Source organism: Eriocheir sinensis, chromosome 12 (assembly GCF_024679095.1).
Source record: "Eriocheir sinensis breed Jianghai 21 chromosome 12, ASM2467909v1, whole genome shotgun sequence".
Classification (NCBI taxonomy): Eukaryota; Metazoa; Arthropoda; class Malacostraca; order Decapoda; family Varunidae; genus Eriocheir; species Eriocheir sinensis.
The window spans coordinates 13102369-13125454 of NC_066520.1; the positions used below are offsets into that span (position 1 = coordinate 13102369).

At 40.9% G+C, this 23086-nt stretch overlaps 1 protein-coding gene across 3 annotated transcripts; it reads left to right on the forward strand.

Moving 5' to 3' along the window:
- Nucleotides 1-5429: 5429 nt before the first annotated feature.
- LOC126997422 (tyrosine--tRNA ligase, cytoplasmic-like) lies at nucleotides 5430-21926 on the forward strand. Of its 3 annotated transcripts, XM_050858504.1 has the most exons (6): nucleotides 5430-5526; nucleotides 9621-9737; nucleotides 10598-10878; nucleotides 11718-11915; nucleotides 16997-17150; nucleotides 19234-21926. In XM_050858504.1, exons 3-6 carry the CDS (start codon nucleotides 10615-10617, stop codon nucleotides 21522-21524), a joined length of 2907 nt encoding a protein of 968 aa, XP_050714461.1. In that variant the 5' UTR covers nucleotides 5430-5526; nucleotides 9621-9737; nucleotides 10598-10614; the 3' UTR covers nucleotides 21525-21926. The 3 variants fall into 3 exon arrangements, with proteins under 3 accessions (XP_050714461.1, XP_050714462.1, XP_050714463.1); XM_050858505.1 differs by lacking the exon at nucleotides 9621-9737; XM_050858506.1 differs by lacking the exon at nucleotides 5430-5526 and having other exon boundaries at nucleotides 9585-9737.
- Nucleotides 21927-23086: the final 1160 nt, after the last annotated feature.

A 23086-nucleotide genomic window follows, 5' to 3' on the forward strand; every position in this document is an offset into this window, starting at 1 on the left:
ACTCCCAATTCTTTCTTGCTTTAACTACTCATGTAGAAAACTAACCAGAATATTTTAGGGCACTGGAATAAATAGAGTAATGAAAAGTTGCAGCAGGTCCATCCTCACTAATATAGGCTTTACAACATTAACATCAAACTGCTCCACTTGTGCAAGCTATATTATTATACTATTATATTATTACTATTGGTAAACCACTCTTGAGACAACCACATAACCTTGACACAGCACTTTGTTTTAAGCAGAGAGGGGAATTACACTACCATATCAGTTTGTCATTTATCTTGCACTAGTATATACATATACATATAGTGGAGTGGAGTCCCTGCTTATCTTGTCCTGTATACATACCTATCTTGGTCAAATATACCTCACTTCATTGAAAGTTTAGGCTGTGGCAGGGCTATTTCAACCACAAGGTCCTTTCATATACATACCCATGGTTTTTTTGGGGGGGAAGCTGTATGAAGCCTCTGAGCTTTCTTAACTTTGCATCTCTGTATCATCAAAATCATGTGATCAAGTAGCAACTCCACTCTTTTACTTCTCACAATTTATGTCAAAAATTACAACATGGCTGATGGTAAGTATTTGTGGTATTATTATTTTATGCTGATTTTTTCTTTGAGTTAATAGGTTTAGCTCTATCATGTTTCATCATCAATACTCACGTATAATCTCTCATGAACTGAAGAAATTAACTCTATTAAGCCATTGCACTTTCAATGACAAAATTTTAATGCAAGGCAATAACTCAGAAAATTTGGACTTGCTAATGGTACAATGAGGAAACAAAATGCATCACGAAGGTCTGTGTGCGTGTGTGTGTGTGTGTGTGTTAATGGATAATTGTTTTTAAATGACATTCTATCCTCTATCTTATCATGATAATTGTTATGGTTATTTAAAAATGTGGTCATCAGCATGTACCTTATAACTGTGGTCTATAAATGTTTGTAGTGTGTGTGTGTGTGTGTGTGTGTGTCCCAAACTGCAGTGGCGTTCACAAACTATACGCAGCTTACAATCTACCTCTTTAAACACCACCAGCTTCCTTACTGGCCTATAATAACCTCTCCATGTGTGCCGCGTCGCCTCCACCCGCTCCCTCTGCCTCACCCCCCTGGCACAGTCCACCCTGCACCAGCTCCTCCACCGCCCCAACTTTCCCCGCGACTGCCGCGACCAACAAGTGATCCAGCGGAACGCCCCGCCCATGCCCTCCCCGCCTCCCAACAGGTGCTCTCCCAAGCAAGCAGGTCCCAAAGGTGCGTCGTGCGGACAGGTGCGCTTGTTACACCTGCAAGGAAGCAAGCTGTGGAGGGTGTGGGGTCAAGGAACACCTGTTACAGCCGCAAGACCTTCACCATCCTGGGAAACAAATATATACTCCCATCCTACAAGTGGCAAGAAGAAAAAAAAACATATTTCCACGTACCAAACGGAACTCAGGGCGGTACGAGACATTGGAGGGGCTCAGGCACTCACGTCTGGGAGTGACTACACCTGAGGAACCCTGGAATTTAAGGCATAATGAAACCAGTTCGAAATCTGTGTCAATTTCCCAAAGAGAAACTGCTACTACGAGAGATCACAATAAAAAGGGTGTTGAGTGCCATGCGAGTGAGCGGGACGGCATTACCTTGGTGGCTGCGAGCAGGCTGTGGACTTGATGACACTCTCGCGGTCTGTGGTCCTAGTTACATAGTAATTTAATAAAGGCACGGCAGCACGAGCGCCGCACACACTCCGACCTCGACGACACTTGGACTGACACTGACGCAATCTGTGGTCGCACCTGCGTACATCCTCCTCCCGGGGGCCCCGTGAAGACAAAAGAGCATCGCAGAGGTGGCGCCGCACGCCTTAAAGGGGCGCGCTGACTCCACTTGTGTTGTTCCACCTCCCCTGCGTGTTGCCCCTCGTCCCCTTTATACTAGCTGCACCTAATAACCCATAAACAGTATATAGTGTAGAAATTTAGTAAGACAGCTTTAACCGTAAAACTGAAGAGTTGATCGATGACACACCACCACTCGGGCAGCGTCTGTGGCCTACAAGTGTGGGCCCTGCACAGCACCCGGTGTTTGAAAACGGCAAACAGCTTTATTTGTTTGTTAGCATGTTTTACAGATTGCATTAGCCATTAGACTACATATTTTCTTCTTAGAAGTTTGACACAAGCTCGTAGTGGTTTGTATATTACACACACACACACACACACACACACACATATATATATATATATATATATATATATATATATATATATATATATATATATATATATATATATATATATATATATATATATATATATATATATATATATATATATATATATATATATATATATATATATATATATATATATATATATATATATATATCGTAAGGTTTGAGTCATTCGCTGTTGCTGCGCGTGGCCTTCATGCCCATCTCCGTCTCATTGGCCCTTGAGCCTGTGTTGGATAACAAACAACCCATTACCCCGAGACACAGGACAAGTGAGACATTCGGATTACCACATTTTACCTTCTCCAAGTCATCCAAGCTCAGTGGCGGATCCAGGGGGGGGGGGCCCACCTGGTCACGTGCCCCCCCCCCCAAAAAAAAATGTTTTAATGGAATTAATAATAATGGTAATTATTATTATTATTATTATTATTATTATTATTATTATTATTATTATTATTATTATTATTACCATTATTATTAAATTGCATAAATGAATGATTATCTACTAGTTCACGTTAACATAAAAATTATGTTTAAAAAAAAAAAAGTGAAATACTCCCCCAGAACAAGTATTTACACCACATTTTATTCACGCTCTGCGACTTTCGCCTCGCTGACTTGTACGCGTATCGGACAGTTACTGGACAAGGGGGAGGGAGAGGCTCAGACAGCTGCGGCTGGTCGCTATTGATGTACAAAGAATACCTCTTAATAAATTATTCAGTTCTGGGCCTGGATGATTTATATGATTAATATGTCACTGAATTCAGAATGTGGAGATCACGTTGATCATCTGTACCTAAAAGTTCCTTGCCAAATGCTGTACTTGATACATATAAGCAGTGCTCACGAAATAATCCTGTTACAAAGAAATTATTACTTATATATTTACTTAAAATCATACAGACGGTCAACTATGGGTGAGGAGAGATTGGATGAGCTTGCAAAACTATGCATTCACCGTGAACTGACTATCGGTGATCTGATTGAAAATTTTGTCACGGCTCTCATTGATATCTTTAAAAAAAAAGGAAAAAGAAGAAGAAACTTTATCCTGTAACACACACACACACACACACACACACACACACACACACACACACACACACATTTCTCTCTCTCTCTCTCTCTCTCTCTCTCTCTCTCTCTCTCCTAAAAACAAGTAGCTTAATGTTATTTAATACATTACTGTGGCTCAACACTTGACAAAGAATTTTTCATTTGCTTTTTATTTACCAAAACACTGCCAACAAATTACATCGAGTAAGTAAACTCAAGAGCAAAAATTTTCTTCTCCAACTTCTTTTCCACATTCACTTCACAAAAAAAGTTAATGAAGCTCCTCATGTAGCCTAACATATTTTAGAAGTACAATATGGAAGACAGGCTGGGATGGGAAAAATTAGTAACCCAGAGACTAGCCTATAATGTCTGCCTAATAAAGTAATACTCGTAGGTAAAGTGGGGAGCATGCGATATTGCCGCGCGTTGCATCGGTGCTCATTTCCGCCTCCTTGACCTTTTGAGCCTGTGGTGGACTCGTATCCACTAGCCCGGGGACACTTGGCCCTATGCCGTCTGGATTCCCACAATTTACCTTCCCCAAGTTTCCCCAGGTACCGGTTTATCGACCAACCCAAAAGGAAGGATGATCAGGAGCAATAACTGGGTGGGCTGTGCGCCGAAGGCACCTAATCGGACTCGAACCGGTGCCCCGAGTAGTGGTAGGCGGTCACAGAAACCACTCAACTACAGAGGCGCAGCTTCAGGGGTGTAAAGACAGAAAGCCCATTTTAACTCTCACTCTGCCCGGGAATAGAACCCAAAATCTCTATTCAACCGAAAAAATTCGGTTGCAAGCCGAGTCCCAAGTGCCCCACCCCCAAAAATGATTTTCTAGATCCGCCACTGTCCCAGAAACAGCTCTCGAGTACGGCCAACTCCTCCTGCCCTCCCTGGAACACGCCTCAGGCAGCGATGAAGGCACCAACTAATATATCGTCGTAAGATATATGTATACATGTATATGATTCGAGGTAACCGGATGTGGAGACAAAAAAAATATGTACATTCTTTCACTGCAGCAGATAGGGCAGGAAATATTATATGAGGCTAAAATCTTCACCGATTCCATATATAAGTTGGCATACATATTTTTTTTTTCATTTATGTGCCATCTTTGGTAGCTTGGGTTGTTCGTTCTTGCTTCCACCTCGAGCTTCCCTGCACACGTGAACATTATGACCAAATAGTAATATATGCTTTCAAGCATTTTTCATCCATGCATGAAGCCTACGTAGAGTTCTTTAGGCACAGTGTCCTTACGGCACATTCCCTGCATGGTGAGGGACAATGTAGTGGAAAGATAATCACACAAAAATACCGATATGGACATACTCATGTTCTCTTCAATTTCCATCGTATAGTTTTCAATGCTGCATTTTGTTAAGTCTGTTCATGCGTGTGGTGAGGATGTCGAGGTCACCAAATGCTTCACATACCTTGGTAGCGTAGTGCATAACAATGTTGGGTCAAGAATTTGTCACTCGACTGATTGGCATGGCCCACGGTGTCATGGCCTCGCTCAATACGAGTAGGCTATGGCTTTGTCGATATCTATGCAGGCGGACAAAGATTCGAATCTCTTATTAAGTCTCTTGTTCTCTCTGTCTTACTGTACATATGACTGTGAAACATGGACACTGAATATTGACTTGAGAGGCGTGACGATGCCTTTGATACCAAGTACCTTCGCAGGATCATGGGGTATCGCTGCAATGACTTCGTGTCGAACCAGCGACTACTCAGTGAAACTGAATCGAGGCGGCCAGCTCAGTCCGTGAACGCAAACTCCGGCTATATGGGCGCGTGGCACGCCTAACGGACGTCGATCCTGCTCACAAGGTTGTTTCTGTACAAGACAAACCTAAGTGGAGGAGACCAAGGGGACGCCCACATAACTCATGACTGGGGCAAGTCGATCAGCTGATACCTGCGTGGGAGCTTGCTCGTGAGAACCGCCGGGAGTATAGGCGACGAGTAAGTGAAGCTAAGCTCCCCTGGGCGTATGTTCCCCATAAGTTAGTTAGTTAATTAAATAAAATAAAAAGTTGACTTCAGTGAGGGAATCCCGTCCCCGTTGCAAAGGTGTTATCAACCTCATCGACATTCTGTCTTTCCCACGGGCCGCGCCTCAGCCAGGCCTGCCTCCCCTCCCTCCTCGTGCAGCACGCCAGTCACCAGTGACAGCTGCGGGCCGCGGCGCCTCCTTACACAGCTGAAAACAAGGTAAAAACGAGTGCGAGACATTATTCATGAAACAGAATATGTATTTATATGCATCATTTGGCTTGAGACGGATGAAGACTGTGAAAGAAATGTGATGATGTGTACAAACCTAGGTCATATGTTGGATCTACCGGTACGTGCTCACATGGACTCCGTGATTGCCTTACATGTCGTAACACCTCGGCATTACTTGGGGAGCCAGATGTGCCATGCGATAGTTATAGATGTGTGGAAGACAAAGTGTGATGTCAAACACTGTGAATCCCATCTGATTTTCTCGAATATTAGTTTCTGGATTCAAAAATTGTTCTTTTCCTTTGTGCTGGAGAAAGTACAACAGCAGCAATAATGTACGTAGTTTCTCCACAGTAAGTTAAGATTCGTTTTAGGTCCGTGCCAGTATCTCATTACCTACCTTATGAAACATCAGTATCTCTTCATATATCTTTTCTACAAACCTTCAACAGTCATGGAAACGCTTTGAAAATCCAATTCAAGGACTTCTTTTTTACTCTTGAAAATAGGGGATAATGTTTACGAAAGCGCGTTGCCTCCTCTGGCGGTGGTGCAGCCGGTGTTGCGAGAAATACCTCTTTGCTGACAGAAGTCACATATACATGTGGGGGGGGTCCAGGGGGGGGGCTATGCCCCCCCCTGGTTAGAAGGGGGGGGTCGAGGGGGGCACAGCCCCCCCAGTAGTAGGTCGTAAAGTTCGGTTGGAGTAGTTTAAATATGCTCCCCGACCCTAAACCCTCTGCGAGCTATTTTACGGCTGCAGCGTCGTCGCAGCCGCCGCCAGAGGAGGCGACGCGCTTCCGTAAACATTATCCCCTATTTTCAGGGTTAAAAAAAAGTCCTTGAATTGAATTTTCAAAGCGTTTCCATGACTGTTGAAGGTTTGTAGAAAAGATATATGAAGAGATACTGATGTTTCTTAAAGTAGATTATGAGATTCTGGCACAGACCTAGTACGAATCTTTACCCCACAGTATTTCCAGTTATGCCTTTGTCATTCTGCTGCTTGTCCTCCCTTTTGGCCTAGTTGATAAATGACTATCTGGGGAAGGTGACTGGGTAAAATTCTAGTGTATGCCCATACTCCCCCCTCCCCCCCATACAAGCCTGGGGACCTGGTGGGAACACGGGGTTTTGGGTGGGGGACACGAAATCCGTCGCAAGTGCATATTTTTTTAGTGGGGGGGGGATAAAAACTTCCTAGATCTAGGGAAATTCCCTACATTTAGGGATTTTTCCTCCCACCACCACTAAAATGAGCGTTTGCAACGAATTTAGTTTTTCCCATACGGAAACCACGCACTCACTAGATCCCTAAGCTTGTTTTGGGAGAGAAGCGTAGTGAACCCACCAAACGATGCTCACCTCACCATCTGGTGTGGCGCCGGAGGCCATATGCGCTGTGTGCGCTCACATAAACCGCCTACACCACACTCTCTCTCTAGTAGGTTGTCACCTCATCGCAAGGTTTCTGTCCTCCAAGTAGAGTCCGTGGCACCAAACACAGCGTATCTTCATTGTTTATCACTGACACAAGCAAAACCACCGGCTAGCCATGATCCGTCCAACGCCGCACCTTAAACAGTACTGCGGGTTCTAGAGCAAGTGAAGGCTCTTGAACCTCCTGCCCGAGCTGTTCGAATGCGTGAATCCTTACTGACCGCATTTTGAATCTGCTTCATGGGTTCGTATTCCCAGTATACAAGGTGATTGTGGATATTGACTCCGCGCCTCCAGAATACGATAATACGCCTCCATATATCATAGTTAAAAAAACAAAATACATGTCCCTCAACCATAATATGAAGGCGGAAGTACTTAAAAGTAAAAAAGAAGCCGAATTAATCCCCTTCCCCCAACGATCTTGGGGGACCCGCGGGGAGTTGGAGTATTTGGGTGGGGGAGCATATTTAAACTACTCCAACTGAACTTTACGACCTGCTAACGAGGGGGGGCTTTGCCCCCCTCGACCCTCCTGCTAACCAAGGGGGAGGGCTGTGCCCCCTCTGGACCCCCCCCTTATAAGTACCCCAACCAAACTTTACGACCTAACAGCTAACTGAGGGACATTGAACACAAGTAACCTGCGTTTGAGCCTGCTTCACGCGTTCGTACGTGCTACCAGTAAGTGAATACGTAATCGTATATGACGGTTGCAAGATTCCTATGATGTAAATTACTTACCGTTTGGATGCTTCATTATGACCTTAATACTCTAACGGGGGGCTTTGCCCCCCTCGAACCCCCCTTTGGTATGGAGAGTGAGTGAAATTGCATGGTTTCCATACGTTGTAAAAAAAAGAACGGAAAGTATGAAATTTCCCTACATCCAAGTAATTGTAAGGAATTTCCCTACAGCTAGGGTATTTTTCAACCCCCCATAACTCAAAAACTATGCATTTGCGACGCATTTCATGTTTACCACCGCATTCCCCGAAGTCTCAATGGCCCCCTAGCTAATTTTGGTTGCGAGGGGTGAGTATGGGCAAACACTAGAATAATACCGGTGGCTGTAATAACCTGGGATTTTGCACTGTCTGTGTGGCCTAGAGTAAGGGGTTATTTCCCACCACAAACTCAAGGGCCAGTGTGACAGATGAGCACTGAGGCTTTAGCATATGGCCCCATCTTTACTTTTGTCATCCACAATCTTGAGCCAGATTCAAGTTCAGCACCAAATTATATCCATTAACTAAGGGCCATGTTAAAGACACATGAAGGTTGAGGACAAAGGCCCTTTGAGAGGATATGGTGTTAACAAGAGTCAGGGAGACCGAGCTTGAACAAGGTGGATGGTCGAGGACAAGTTTACCCCTATGTCTTTGTCGAGTGTGTCGAAATTTCAGTTTGAACTATCATTAGAGTGTGCACATGATATTAAGGGCCACTTTCACAGTCACTTTGTTTGTTTTGATAGTTACCAATGGCGGCGATCACCGCTATAGTATTTCCACGTAAAACTGGCCGATGGGGTAGGGGCAGCTGCGGGGTTAACCTAGCCCCGCACCTTACCGCACACTCTCAACACCTCTCGCTTCGTCTGCAGCCGCCACTACCCCATAGGCCAGTTTCACGTGAAATGTTATAGTGGCGGTCGCCGCCATTGGTAACGATCAACACAAACAAAGTGACTGTGAAAGTGGCCCTAAGACATTGGAATGATACAAAGAAAATTGAATTAGAAATAGATGTAAGCACAACTTATTTTTCTGGAAATTGTTTCCTTCCTTGTATTAAAATATGATAGTGAATGAAATTTACCATGGCTCAGATGAAAATGCTAACATAACCCATTTTCCTGTATATTTCAAAATAACCTATGTTTTGTTATTTTATTTATTTTTTGTTTAATATATCAAATTATGATAACTTCAAATATTAATTTGTATCAGTACGATATTTTATCAGTGTGAAATGAATATTTGCAATCATGAATATTTTTTTAATGTGTCAGGCTAAGCAGCAGCCATTTGAAGTTAATATTTGCCCATTTCTTTCTGCTGCCACTCATGGCCTGAATGTCAGGTTAAATGTTCTATTTATTTGAATTTTTAAGCCATTTCTTGCCATTGCTTTTCATGCCTGGGCAGTTTGGTCATGTTAAATATATTTTTTGCCTAAATCTATTTATCAGTTGTCATACTTTTTATCTTAATTTTTTGACTTTGTGCCCTGAAACCCTAATGTTACTGGAAATCCAGCGTATCCATGGATAGTTTGGGCTTGCCAGGCATACCAGCACTCAGACGCTAGGGAGACCGGTGTTTGGTATCCATTCCATGGCTTCTAAATAGCCTCAAAGTTTAGAGGTTGCCTAAATTGTTCAGTGTCAGGGCAGGAGCTTCATCTTTTTGTGTTTCAATACGGACAAATTTTACATCTGAACTCAAAGGTAAAGTTGGGTGCCTATGCTAAAGCTGTGCGTGGCTGTGGTGCTCATCTCCGATCTGTTGGCCCTTTGAGCCTGTGGTAGGTAACAACCAATTACCCCGGGACAAGGGCCTGTGTGAAATCCGGGATTGCCACAGTTTACTTTCCCTAAGTTTCTCCATGTACCCATTTACTGACCAACCTGAAAGGGAGGATGAACAGCTGAGTGAGCTTCACGCCGACTGCCCAGGCCAGGATTCGAACTTGGGCCCGCAGAGTGGTAGCCAGGCACGCTGACCACTAGACCACAGAAAAGTAGACTCAAGGTAGACTCAAACTACACTATTCTCCTAATACTCTTGTTCTATTTATTGGAGCAACATCTATTAGGCTTTTGTTGTTGTTGTCTAATTTTGCCCTTGAGCTCCTTCCCTTGCTGTAAAAAAACTGTCAATCAACAATGTTCAGAGGAAATTATTTGCAGTAATGAAAGAAGTTGTTTATCAAAGATAAAATAATCTTAATTAATAAGCACAGATCTACAGTAGAAACTTTACCAAATTCAAAACTCATTTTGTTTTTCTTAACTCAATATATTTGTATTTCACTTTTGACTTCTGCTTTTAGGTACTATAGTCTGTTCACCCAAGTCTGAAGTGAGCATTATCGTGGGCTGGCAACCTGCTGTCACGTGGCGTGTCCGATTTCATGGATGCTTCATGCTAGCCTATGCATAGTAAACAGTTGTCAGTGTCAATAACATGCAGGCTGTAATAACAAATACCGTCAGTTAGCTATAGTTGATTTTGAGTTAAAAAAAGATTAGTAAGTATTTGGTATTGCTGCCTGCATATTATTGACACTGACGACTGTTTACTATGCATTGGCTAGGATACAGTATGTATACACGAAAACTGACACTTCGTGTGGCAGCAGGTTGCCAGTGCACGATAATGTTCACTTCAGTCTTGGGTAGTAGTAGACTACACTATCCACATACGCAATGTACATGAACCATTAGTTGGCAGGATTCATGAGTGATAGAGTTGCTGTTTGTTTTATTATCAGTTAGTAGATCAAGCCAAAGGAATGTATTTGCAATGGATTTACATTTGTTTGTACATACTACATTAATAGTGTACAGACACTTACACACATGCTTATAATTGCTGTTTTTTTTCTTCAGAAAAGAAAAAAAAAAAAATGAAGGGGGTCAAGTGGAGCCCTGAGAATCTAAAGGCTCTTGATGATCACCTCCGTGACTACAGTTATGTGGAGGGATGGCGGGCAACGCATAGCGATGGGCTCTTGGTTCGCGCTGTGGAACCTGTTATCAAGAACCTGGTGGACTATGTGCATATAACAAGATGGTGGAAACATATGAAAACCTTTGAAGTTGCTGAATTCCAAGGAATGGCCAGGACTACGGAAGAAGTTGTGGCTATGTTTGGAACAACCTCCAAAACAGTAAGAGTTCTATGTTTTCAACAATAACTTTGGTTATTGTTAACAACAAAGGTGCACCTCTTTTTTTTATTTTTTTTTTATTTATTTATTTATTATTAATTTTTTTTTATGTCTACGCCTATAGCGCTGGTAGGCTTGCTTGAGGAGCCTGGATGGTGTTCAGCCCCAGCCCGTCATGGCGCAGGCAAGTGTTTATAGTGGCGCCATCTTCTCTTGGCTCATGCTGCCCCCCGGAACTTGTTCTTGATTCACTTGGACGGTTTCCTCTAGAGTCCAGGTTGATGGGTGGTCTTCAGGACAGCATGTGGGTAGTTTTAAGCCACTTGCCAGTGACTGAAAAATCCGAGGCGGTAGCATGGGGATTCGAACTCGCGTCGTCCATCACTCGGTAAATGTGGGCCCAGCACGCTACCACTCAGCCACCGCCTACCCATACTCATATTTCACCAAATTCTTTGACACAAATGCAAGTAATAGACTCATAATAGATAATCAGTATAGAACTCCATCAAATATTGCTATACAATAAATTGCAGCAGTTGAGAGGTCACATTATAGAAATAAGTTACAGTCCATCTTGAACTTTGTTTTTAGTTTGCAATGTTCCAAGTTTGAAAGCTCCTCTGGAAAGAAAAAAAAAGACTATGTATATGAAAAATACTTGATTTTTTTGCATTTGTGGAATAGCAGCATCCTAACCACTGAGGTCAGTCATTTCTCCGAGGACTGCTACACTGCTACTTTTTTTGTTTGGGAATTATTGGAGAACTTCTTTGTATAGAGAAATCATATTTGTGTGTGAGGGTTTATTGGCAACTAATTCCTGTGTTTGCTTGCAGCCTGAGGTGTGTGCAAAGGAACGACTCAAACTGATTTGTCGTCGACTGGATGAAGTTACTGGTGAGGACCGCATTATGGCCACCCTGAAGGAGCGCCCTCTCAAGGTCTATTGGGGCACTGCCACCACCGGCAAGCCTCATGTGGCCTACTTTGTGGCAATGACTAAGATTGCTGATTTCCTGAAGGCTGGTTGTGAAGTACGGATTGCTACAGTTTAATTTTTTCTTACCATACAAATCATTCATTCAAACCATTTAGTTCTCATGGAGTCCACTTATAATATATATAATGTTTTTTTAATTGATGAGTAACCCTATGGGTATCTACTTCATGATAATGATGATCAGATCATTGTTATTTTCATCATAAATCCTATTTTTGCACTGATCAAAGAGACCTCGAACAAATATATATATATATATATACAGTCACCTCTCGATTAACATGAGTTTAAATAACGCGTTTTTGATTTAACACGAGTTGATATTTAAGGAGATACGTTTAACTGATGCGATATGTTCGATTTTACACGAGTTTCATCGATGATGTCATCGTGAATTTCTGTATTTCCTCCTGCCTATGACTTGAACTCTTTCAAGAGGAAGGTATCAGGACACCTCTCCTTCCAAAGTTTGACCTCTCTTTTGGCCACTCTTCTGAGCGCTTTTTGTGGGACCAGTGAATAGCAGGCTTTTTTTTTTCATTATCGTTCCCTTTTTTTTGCCCTTGAGCTGCTTCCTCTGCTGTAAAAAAAAAAAAAAAAAAAAAAAAATATATATATATATATATATATATATATATATATATATATATATATATATATATATATATATATATATATATATATATATATATATATATATATATATATATATAGATATAAGTGTTTCCATTGCATTTCACCTCTCTGTACCACCATAACCACTGCAGCTTCCTTTTCATCTTCTGTTGTAAGGAGTTCGTCAGCCAGGACAGCTAGTAATGCATGTTAAACGTCGCCAGGAAGATCAGCGTACACCATTTTGCTGCGAGTGGGACGCCGTTACCATAGCAATGACGAGGCTTAGTAAAAGGATGGCCTTTATCTCCACTCTTGCAGCATTCTTGGAGCACTGGCAGTTACTGCGGCAAGAATTTATTTTACTCTATGATTTTCAGGGTGTTGGCCCTGAGGGAGTAAGCCGTTTCAAAGGCTGTAGTTGGGACCGAAAGGGAAAACTACCTCCTGAACAAAGACCAAGACTCAGGGCCGCTTTCACAGTCGTTTTGTTTGTTTTGATCGTTACCAATGGTGCCGATCGACATTGTACTTTTCCACGTGAAACTGGCTGATGGGGTAGTGGTGGCTGCAGAGGAAGCGAGAGGTGTTGAGAGTGTGTGGTTAGGTGCGGTGCTAGGCTAGCCCTGCAGCTGCCATTACCTCATCGGCCAGTCTTAAGTGGAAATTCTATAGCGGCGATTGCCGCCATCGGTAATGATCAAAACAAACGAAACGACTGTGAAAGCGGCCCTAAGACCAAGGGAGAAATCCCAGGCCACCTGTGACATTAAGACCAAGACCAAGATCATAGATACAACGAACACTGCTTTCATTCACGTGGTATGCTCTCCCTACACAAACATAACTCATCCCAAAACGTAACTTCTCTTAAATCTGAATTCTTCTGCAAGGTGAACACCTATCTCGAATGATTTGGGGTGTTTTCAGCAGGTGTTTTGGTAGAACAGTGTTGCCACTCACGCCATGGCTACTTGGTGTGACGAGGGGGAAATTTAAAAATCCTAATAAAAATTTTCCGTGACAATCCGTATAAAACCGAACTATATATATATATATATATATATATATATATATATATATATATATATATATATATATATATATATATATATATATATATATATATATATATATATATATATATATATATATATATATATATATATATATATATATATATATATATATATATATATATATATATATATATATATATATATATATATATATATATATATATATATATATATATATATATATATATATATATATATATATATATATATATATATATATATATATATATATATATATATATATATATATATATATATATATACAATAGTTTACTTATCAAGTCTCGCTGTATCATGATTTTAAATTGTATCATATCGCAGATTTTTCACTATATCATGATTTTATGTAAAATAATCATTTTCTAGCCTTAAAAATGAAAACGATATAAATCAATGTAAGTAGGAACACACCTAAATAAGCACCTACGTCACCCACCTATTTTTTTATTTTTCCGTCGCGGCCTATTGCGCCGTTAGTCTTTTCCCTGGTTCATTCCTCCCCACTTTCTTTCTTCTCCCTCTCCGTCCCCGTATTTTTCTCCTTCATTCTCAGTTTTTCTCTTTTAATCTCTTTCCCTCCCACTCACACCCTTTCTCTCCCCCTCTCTCCTCACCTTTACCTGACCCTCCCTACCTCTCTCTTTTAATCTCTTTCCCTCCCACTCACACCCTTTCTCTCCCCCTCTTTCCTCACCTTTACCTGACCCTCCCTACCTCTCTCTTTTAATCTCTGACCTAAAACTAAGGAAGCAATGTATTAGTGTGAGGAATAGGGCTAACAGGGTATTAGGCTTTATTAACAGGACGGTAACCAACAGGAGTGCAGAGGTCATCCTCAGACTCTATTTAGCGTTAGTTAGGCCACACTTAGATTATGCTGTCCAGTTTTGGTGCCCACACTACAGAATGGACATCAACTTGCTTGAATCGGTTCAGAGGAGGATGACCAAGATGATTCAGGGGCTGAGGAACCTCCCATATCAAAATAGGCTGAAACATCTAAACTTACATTCACTAGAGAGACGAAGAGTGTGGGGAGATCTGATAGAAGTATTCAAATGGGTCAAGGGTTACAACAAAGGTGATATAAGTAAAGTACTGAGAATTAGCCAACAGGATAGAACTCGCAGTAATGGATTTAAATTAGAAAAGTATAGATTTAGGAGAGATATAGGCAAGCATTGGTTTAGTAATAGGGTGGTGGGGAATGGAATAGACTCAGCAATCACATAGTTAGTGCAGGGACGATAGCTTGTTTTAAGAGTAGACTGGATAGCTACATGGACGAGGACGACAGGTGGCAGTGAGGTGTGGGTGCAGTAAGGTGACGGGGTGCTGGATGCGTGCCTAGTACCGCCGGTATAATGAGGATCAAGCCTCTACCTGTAACCCTTGTAACTACACCTCACCCACCGTGAGTAGTGGGGGGGATTCTGGAGCTGCCCTGTGTAGGCCACCCAGCCTCTTGCAGTTTCCTTATGTTCTTATATGTTCTTATGTTCTTTCCCTCCCACTCACACCCTTTCTCTCCCCCTCTTTCCTCACCTTTACCTGACCCTGCCTACCTCTCTTCTTTTCCCGTCCCATTCCCTCCACTCATTTCCCTTGTTTCCTCCTGTCTCACACCCTCTTATATTTAGTCTTATCTCTCACTCTAGCACTCTTCCTCCCTTTCTCCTTCCCCATTAGATTATATGAACACACACACACGCACACACACTGTGTGTGTGTTTGTGTGTGTGTGTGTTTATAACTAGGTAAACACACACACACACACACCCTGACCTGACCTGACTCTCCCTCAGGACTTCACCTGACATGACCCTCCCTTCCCACACCTCCTTGTTTTCATCCTCCTTATCTCTCCCTGTTTCCTCCACTACTTTTCCTTGTTCTCCGTTCTTACATCCTCTATCAGTAATTTTTTCATGACTCGCTCTGTCCCTCTCCTCCCGTTCCCCTTCCATGTATTCACTTAATTGTGATATAAAAGAAGTGAGCTACGCTCATATTGTCCTTTCTCTGAGTATTCTTCCGCCCCGCCAAACTAATTCCTGTGCGAAGTTCGTATTTACGAAGCAAATGTTGAAAGTCGAAACAAGAATTATACGTAGTATCATTTATTGGGACTGCGTCGTAATGATGAAACGTCATAAGAAGTGTTTATAAGAGTGTGGAAAAGGGCAATAGGAGTATGGGAAAGGTTTGTAAGAGTGTGGGGAGGGTTTATTAAGCCTTAAAATATATATAAATAATAAAAAAAAATATGAGGTTGCTACTTCGCGGATATTCGCCTATCGCGGGGGGTTCTGGAACCTAACCCCTGCGATAGACGAGGGACGACTGTGTGTGTGTGTGTGTGTGTGTGTGTGTATATATATATATATATATATATATATATATATATATATATATATATATATATATATATATATATATATATATATATATATATATATATATATATATATATATATATATATATATATATATATATATATATATATATATATATATATATATATATAAATCAAACAAATAAAGAGGAATGTCTAGGCTTTTCCAATGAAGACAAGTATATCAGTTTTTATCTTATCAAGAGTGACAAGGCTGGGGAAAGTAAAGGGAAAAAATATCCATGATGGATCACACCAGATGTTGACTGTTGTGGAAGATTTGCAGGAGTGGGTTTCAGAGGGTGATAGAAGGGCTCAGGAAAGAGTTTAGGAATATTTCCCTACATAATGTTGAACAGGAAAGAGAGGTGACTGAATTAATAGCATGTTATGAATTGACCTCAAATGAAACTATAGTTACTAGAGAAACTAGCAGTTGTTCAAGTGGAAACTGTTAGCACTCACACTTCCATAAAATTCCATATCTATTTTCCAGGAGAAGGGAGGCTTGCCCCCATGGTAACATACTGCTTTTAAAATACTTTTGTTATTGGTCACCATGAACCATTTATCATTTGCAATATGTATAAGTATTTTCTGTAGGACTTTCCTATACTATAGTGTTTGATAGCCCACTCAGGCAGGATCTTTGGGGGAGTTGTACAGTTTGAGGTTATGGTTGATTATGTGACTTAAGTGTTGGGCGGCTCAGTGGGTCTGATGGTTGGCTGGCGACCAAGAAGTTGCAAGATCAATCCCAGCTCATGGCAGCTTCTTGGTGAGAGAGGTATCTCTCTCTTGTAACTCTGGTGGGGTTATATTGTCTTAGCTACCTTGCTCAGGAGGGATTTTTTAATCACCTTTATAGTTATGTGATTAATTAAGTGCAAAACTAACAACATTGATTTACAGACATGAAATCTCCCATGAAGTGCATGAAAGTGCAACAGCCTGCTTTTTTCACAGGATGTATTTTTTCTTTATATATGTCACAATATAGCATATATGAATTCTTGACTTTTCAGGTAACTGTGTTGCTAGCTGATCTCCATGCCTACCTGGACAACATGAAAGCCCCATGGTCCCTCATTGAGCACCGTACCCAGTACTATCAGGCTATTATCAAGGCAATGCTGAAAGCCATCGGGGTTTCTATAGAAAAGCTGCACTTCATTCAAGGTTAGTCATTTTCTTCTCTGGAACTAGTAATGATAATTGCTTTCATCACTAATTCTTGCTGTCAAAGATAATTACTAACTGAAAGCTTTACATTGAGGTGGCTCTTAATGTGAGTTATAGTTGATCCTCCACCAATATGGTTTTCAGTGTTACAGGTTTCACCATTGTGGCACTCCCCAAAAATATCCATATTTTATACCCACCTCAAAAATCTGCGTCATAATATCTTTGTATATTTATTTACTATATTTAAAAGAGACAGGTTGTTTGGTTTGTTTATAGCAGCTTTCTTTGTATTTACAGTTGTTCCATAGTGTGTATATTAAGATTCATAATTGTTTTCATGTTTGGCTCTTTATTTAGACCCACAGCCCACCCCTATTATTTTCAGGGACAGAGGGCAGAGAAGATGTCATGTATTATGTATGTGTATAAATGTCGATTAAAAAAACAAAAGGGCGTTTCCAAGGAAAATTAAAACATTGGCAGTGACTTTGGCGATTACAGTCTCAGCCAAACAGTTTATAAAGTACATTAAGGTTTCACCAATGTGGATTTCATCACCACGATCCATTTTGAGTACAGTGCTTTTTGCAATGACATTGGTGGAGGGCTGACTCTATACATAGTTTAAATGCTGTTCCTGAAAAAGAAATACAAGAACTCCTGATGAAAATTTATTGGTTTTCGTATTTATAGCATAGTAAATAGTAGTACCCTAAAGTAAGTGTTCTCCAACTGCATTGAAGAGAATTATAAAACAAAAATGTATGAGCAAAGAGGTAAAGAAAAGTATCACCAATTGCATGGTCCTCCCAACTCTTGTATGCATCAGTGACATGGCTGTGAAGTGTAGCACAGTAACCAGAAATAAGAAGAGTGAAAATGCCATGAATGTAACGGCAGCCTAGGCCGCTACAGAGAAAACCAAACATTTCTGTTTGTTATGTTTTCTAGACAGCATACGTTATAGCTGGTATAACGTCGTGTGATTCCGTTAAGGCCGTCTTGTAGGATCAGTGAAACAACTGGTATCCTGGTGGTGACTCCATTGACAAGCGAATTTATTTCCTAGAATATACATGTTTTTACGAATGGCGATTGGTTATTTACAGAAGTTCGTATGCGCTAATATTTCCAGTAATGGCTTTATGGTGATGTAGTTTCAGTATGTTAATGTTTGTAATAATAGGAGTGATTGTATACATATATTTACATATAGTGACTTGCAGTCTGATGAATATAAAGACAAGATAATACAGTGTGATGAGAGTGGAAGAAGAGAAAGAGGACAAGGTGATTTACAGGGCAGACTGAAGAAATGAAGGTGGAGGAAACGAGAAAGAAAATGGTGTGTTTAAAGAGGAGCAACAGTGTAGATGAGTTTGACAGTTGGTAAGCAAGGAATGAATTTGCAGAGAGAGTCAGAGCAGAGGAAATTTGAGTGTAAACGCCTCAATAGTTGTTGCCATCTCCAGACACAATGGATTCCGGGAGAAAAGTAAATGAATAGGATCAAACGAAAATTTTAGAGGGGTGATTGGCTAGTACAGCACTACACTACCACTCATAAGCTGTTTTAAGTTCTGCTGTCTTGATCCTGATGGTGAATATAGCCACAGCATCATCACTTACATAGTATTTAGCAGCCCATCAAAGTTTGAGCATCATTGGCTTTCAGGTTGAAAAGGGAAACTACTGTGGTTAATTTTTTATGCATTATAAATTTCTGAACCAGCCTATTTGTCATGCTTTGCATTTGTCATTCTTATTTAATGTTATCATGGATTTTTCATCATATCCATATTCAGATGTGTCAAAAGGTTGGTTAGCCTTTTATGATGCACTTTATTTCCACAGCTCTTTTGCAACTTCCTATTACTTTTACCTAGTGTCATATAGCTTTAGTAATGAAGCCCTTATTTTTCTTTTTCTATGCAGGTTTTCAGTTGGATATGGTCTGATAACTTCACATGTCATCACTTACTTTTTCTCATCACTTTTATTTATAGGTAACATTAATTTTAAATTAGATCACTTCAGGCCTTTAGTCAAAGAGTTTTAAGTATTACTTTCTCCCCAGGGCGGAGCTACCAACTGGGACAGCGCTACACCCAAGACATGTACCGCCTTGCTGCCATGGTCACTGAACATGATGCCAAAAAGGCTGGTGCTGAGGTGGTCAAGCAGGTGGAGGCTCCATTCCAATCTGGTTTATTGTACCCTGGACTGCAGGCACTAGATGAAGAGTACCTAGGAGTGGATGTTCAGTTTGGAGGAGTGGATCAGAGGAAGATCTTTATGTATGCTGAAAAGTACTTGCCCAAGCTGGGGTACCAGAAACGGTCACACCTAATGAACCCCATGGTGCCAGGTCTGACTGGAGGAAAGATGTCTTCATCTGAAATTGATTCAAAAATTGATCTTCTGGACTCTGCAGAGGCTGTGGAACGGAAACTGAGTGGGGCAGCTTGTGACCCAGCCTCCCCAGACAATGGTGTGATGGCATTTGTAAACTATGTAGCATTCCCTGTGCTGGAGGGGCAGGGAAGGGTTTTTGAGTTTGATGATGGTCGGGTATTCTTGAGCTTTGAAGAGCTGAAGGAAGACTTCGTTAATCATAAGGTAGATGGGGAGGATATAAAGAAAGCTGTTATCAGCTTCTTGAATTCCTTATTAGAGCCTGTGAGGTGTGAATTTATGAAACCTGAGCTCAAAGAATTAGCTAAAGTAGCCTATCCTAAGACCATTGAAAACCCTCCAGTTGCAGGGGCTGTCTGTGAAGAAACAGGTGAAAAGTCATCCGCACACGGACTGAGTCTTGATGAGCGATTGGATTTAATGGGCAGGAATTTAGCGTCTCCTCCCCCTCTCTCCCTCAACACTATCCTTGACCAGTCTCCCCATGTTTTGTGGTCTGTGGCTGTCACCAAGCGTCCTGATTGTTGGATACTTGGTCACATTGCTAAGTTACGTGACTTCCTTGCTGCTGGATGTCGTGTCACTGTATTGGCCTCTGACATTCTATCCCACTTAGATGCTTGCCAAGTGCCATGGGAACTGACCACACATGTTGCCAACTATTACTTGGAAGTGATCAAGGCTGCTATGACTGCAAATAATATTCCACTGCAGAATGTCAACTTTGTTAAAGGCAGTAGTTTTCAAGAGGGTGAAAAATATGTTCTTGATTTGTACAAGATGAGTGCCCTGGTTACCTGCAAAGACTCTGGCGAGGCAGTTTCAAATGTAGTGAAGGATCCAAACCTCCTTTCAGCTCTCCTGTATCCTGACATGATGTCCTTGGATGAAAAGCACTTGCAAGCTAATATTCATTACTGCAGTGTCAAATATGTTCCAATATTTAAATTTGCTCAAAAAAGCCTCCCTTTGGTGGAAGGAAAACCATGTGTCCCCCTGATGGGTGCTGAAATTCCATCATTGTTGAATCGAGCTGCCCTTACATCTGAGGAGGAGTATATTGAACTGACAGAACAAGAATCACAGATAAAGAAGAAAATTAAGTCTGCATTTTGTGAGGAGGGAAACACCACTTTCAATCCTGTGTTAGATTTGGTGAAAAATATCATCTTCCCATGGCTAGGGAAAGATAAATTTGTAGTTTCAAGGACAGAAGAAAATGGAGGTAATTTAGAATTTGATTCCTTTAGTCATCTAGAGGAAGTATTCAGCCAAAAGAAATTACATCCAGGAGACCTAAAGGCCAGTGTTCTAGAATATGTCAAGAAAAGTATTCAACCTATTCGTAAAGCAGCGGAGTCCCCAGCTATGAAGAAACTTCAGAATCTGGCTTACCCACCACCAGCTAAAAAGGCAAAGGGTGGCCAAAAGACAGCAGGACCTGGTGGAGAAGAATTTGTTCCTTCTAAGTTTGATATGAGAGTTGGAAAAATAATTGAAGTAAATAAACACCCAGATGCAGAGTCCCTTTATGTTGAAAAAATTGACATTGGGGAGCCTGAGCCACGAACCATTGTGAGTGGATTAGTCAAATATGTTCCAATTGAGGAAATGCAAAATAGAATGGTAGTGGTATTGGCCAACCTCAAGCCAGCCAACATGAGGGGTGTTAAGTCAGCTGGGATGGTTTTGTGTGCCTCTGTAAGTGAACCAGCTGTGATAGAACCTCTGCAGCCTCCACCTGGAAGCCAACCAGGTGATCGTATAATGGCAGAGGGGTACGAGGGTGAGCCAGACCCTGTCCTCAACACAAAGAAGAGTGATGCCCTAACCAAGATGCTGGAGGGCTTCATGACTGACAGCTCCTTGAGGGCAACATGGAAGAAGGCTGTCTTGGGCACCAGCAATGGACCAGTGACTACAGCAACACTTAAAGATGCTCCCATTAAATAATGCTTGGAACATTTAGTGTTTTGTCTGATTTGGGGAAATGACTCATATTACTATGATGAAATATGAGCATTAGTAATGACAGAAATATGCTCCTTAAATGGATTGATTTGTCATTTGTCTAAGTGCCTTCTGAGTGAAAGAGTGGGACACCTTAATTTGCTGGTAGATACCTAAGACTGTCTATAAAGCTGGACTTCCTAGATTTGCATAATAGAGATGTAAGGTGTAGTGTGGGACTTGTTTGCATGAAGGTATGAAATGATGATCTTCCCTGTTCATAAAACCAAAAAGTAACCGTACAAATTACCTTCATTCTGTAGTATGATCTCAGAGTTATATTGTATATCTGTTTTTATCTTTACTTTGTTGTCACAATGAATACATGATTAAAGTTTCTTGATATTTGTGTTTGTTGCTCTCCATCTGTAGAAAGTGTTAAACAAGTTTGCCATTCAGTTTAAGTTATAACTGACATCCTGAAGATGTGACTCGCATCTGAATTGAAAGGAACATTTTAATAATGATATCATATACATATTGATGAAGGCCTGCTGAGTGCAATATGCTAATGACATGTTATGAACATCTCTTTGGGCAGTTTATGCACAATTTGCATTCCATCATGCATGTTTTGCCTTGGGGAAATAAAATGACAAAATACCAGAAATAGTGGTTAGTAGAATTAGTATGCATGTCAAATGAAAAGATTTACGATTATTCTATGTAAATTCCATGTGATCATGTGAAACCATTCAAAATTATATCCCACTTAAAGAATTGCTTTTACAGATATTGAATTATGTACACTATGACATCTGGCACAAAGCTTTACTTTCCAAGAGACCTTGAGGATACCTGTTGCTACTTTCATCTCTGGCTGACCTATTGCTGTTGTAGCAGACAACAGTCTTCTTAAAAACATGTTCTACCACCTAGTTTTTCATTAATCATCTGTGATTTTCCACGGATTTAACAGCAATATCCACTTACTGGCAAAGTCAGCAACCTTTGATGGCGGTATAACCAGTGACAAAGTTTGCTGCTAACACAAAAATAGGATTACCATTATTAGCTAAGAACTACGTACAATGTGGTATTACAGGGGAAACTTTTAATAACCCATATGAGTGGTTTGTTAAATGGATGATACATTTCAACATCGACAAATGCAGCGCCCTAAGTAACCACATTAGGCAATGGTTGTCATTCCAGCTGTGAAAGGGATTTGGGTGTGCGTGTGGACTCTGACCCCCAGCCCAGAAATCAGTATCAATATTACCGCCAGGAACCGTGCCCACAGATAGGTTTTATTCCAAGAAGAGCACATTAGATAATCTTCAGTATTATATCTGGCACTGGTTAGACCCCAACTTGATAATACTGTACAAATTTAGTGCCCATATCACAGAAAAGGATGTCGATTTTCTCGAATCCGCATCGAGAAAAATGACCAAATTATTTTAAACTGCATTCTATAGAAAGGCATAGACTGCAAGGTGATTTAATTGAAGCATTTAAATTGTTGAAAAGATGATTCGGAAATACATTTACTGGAAAACATG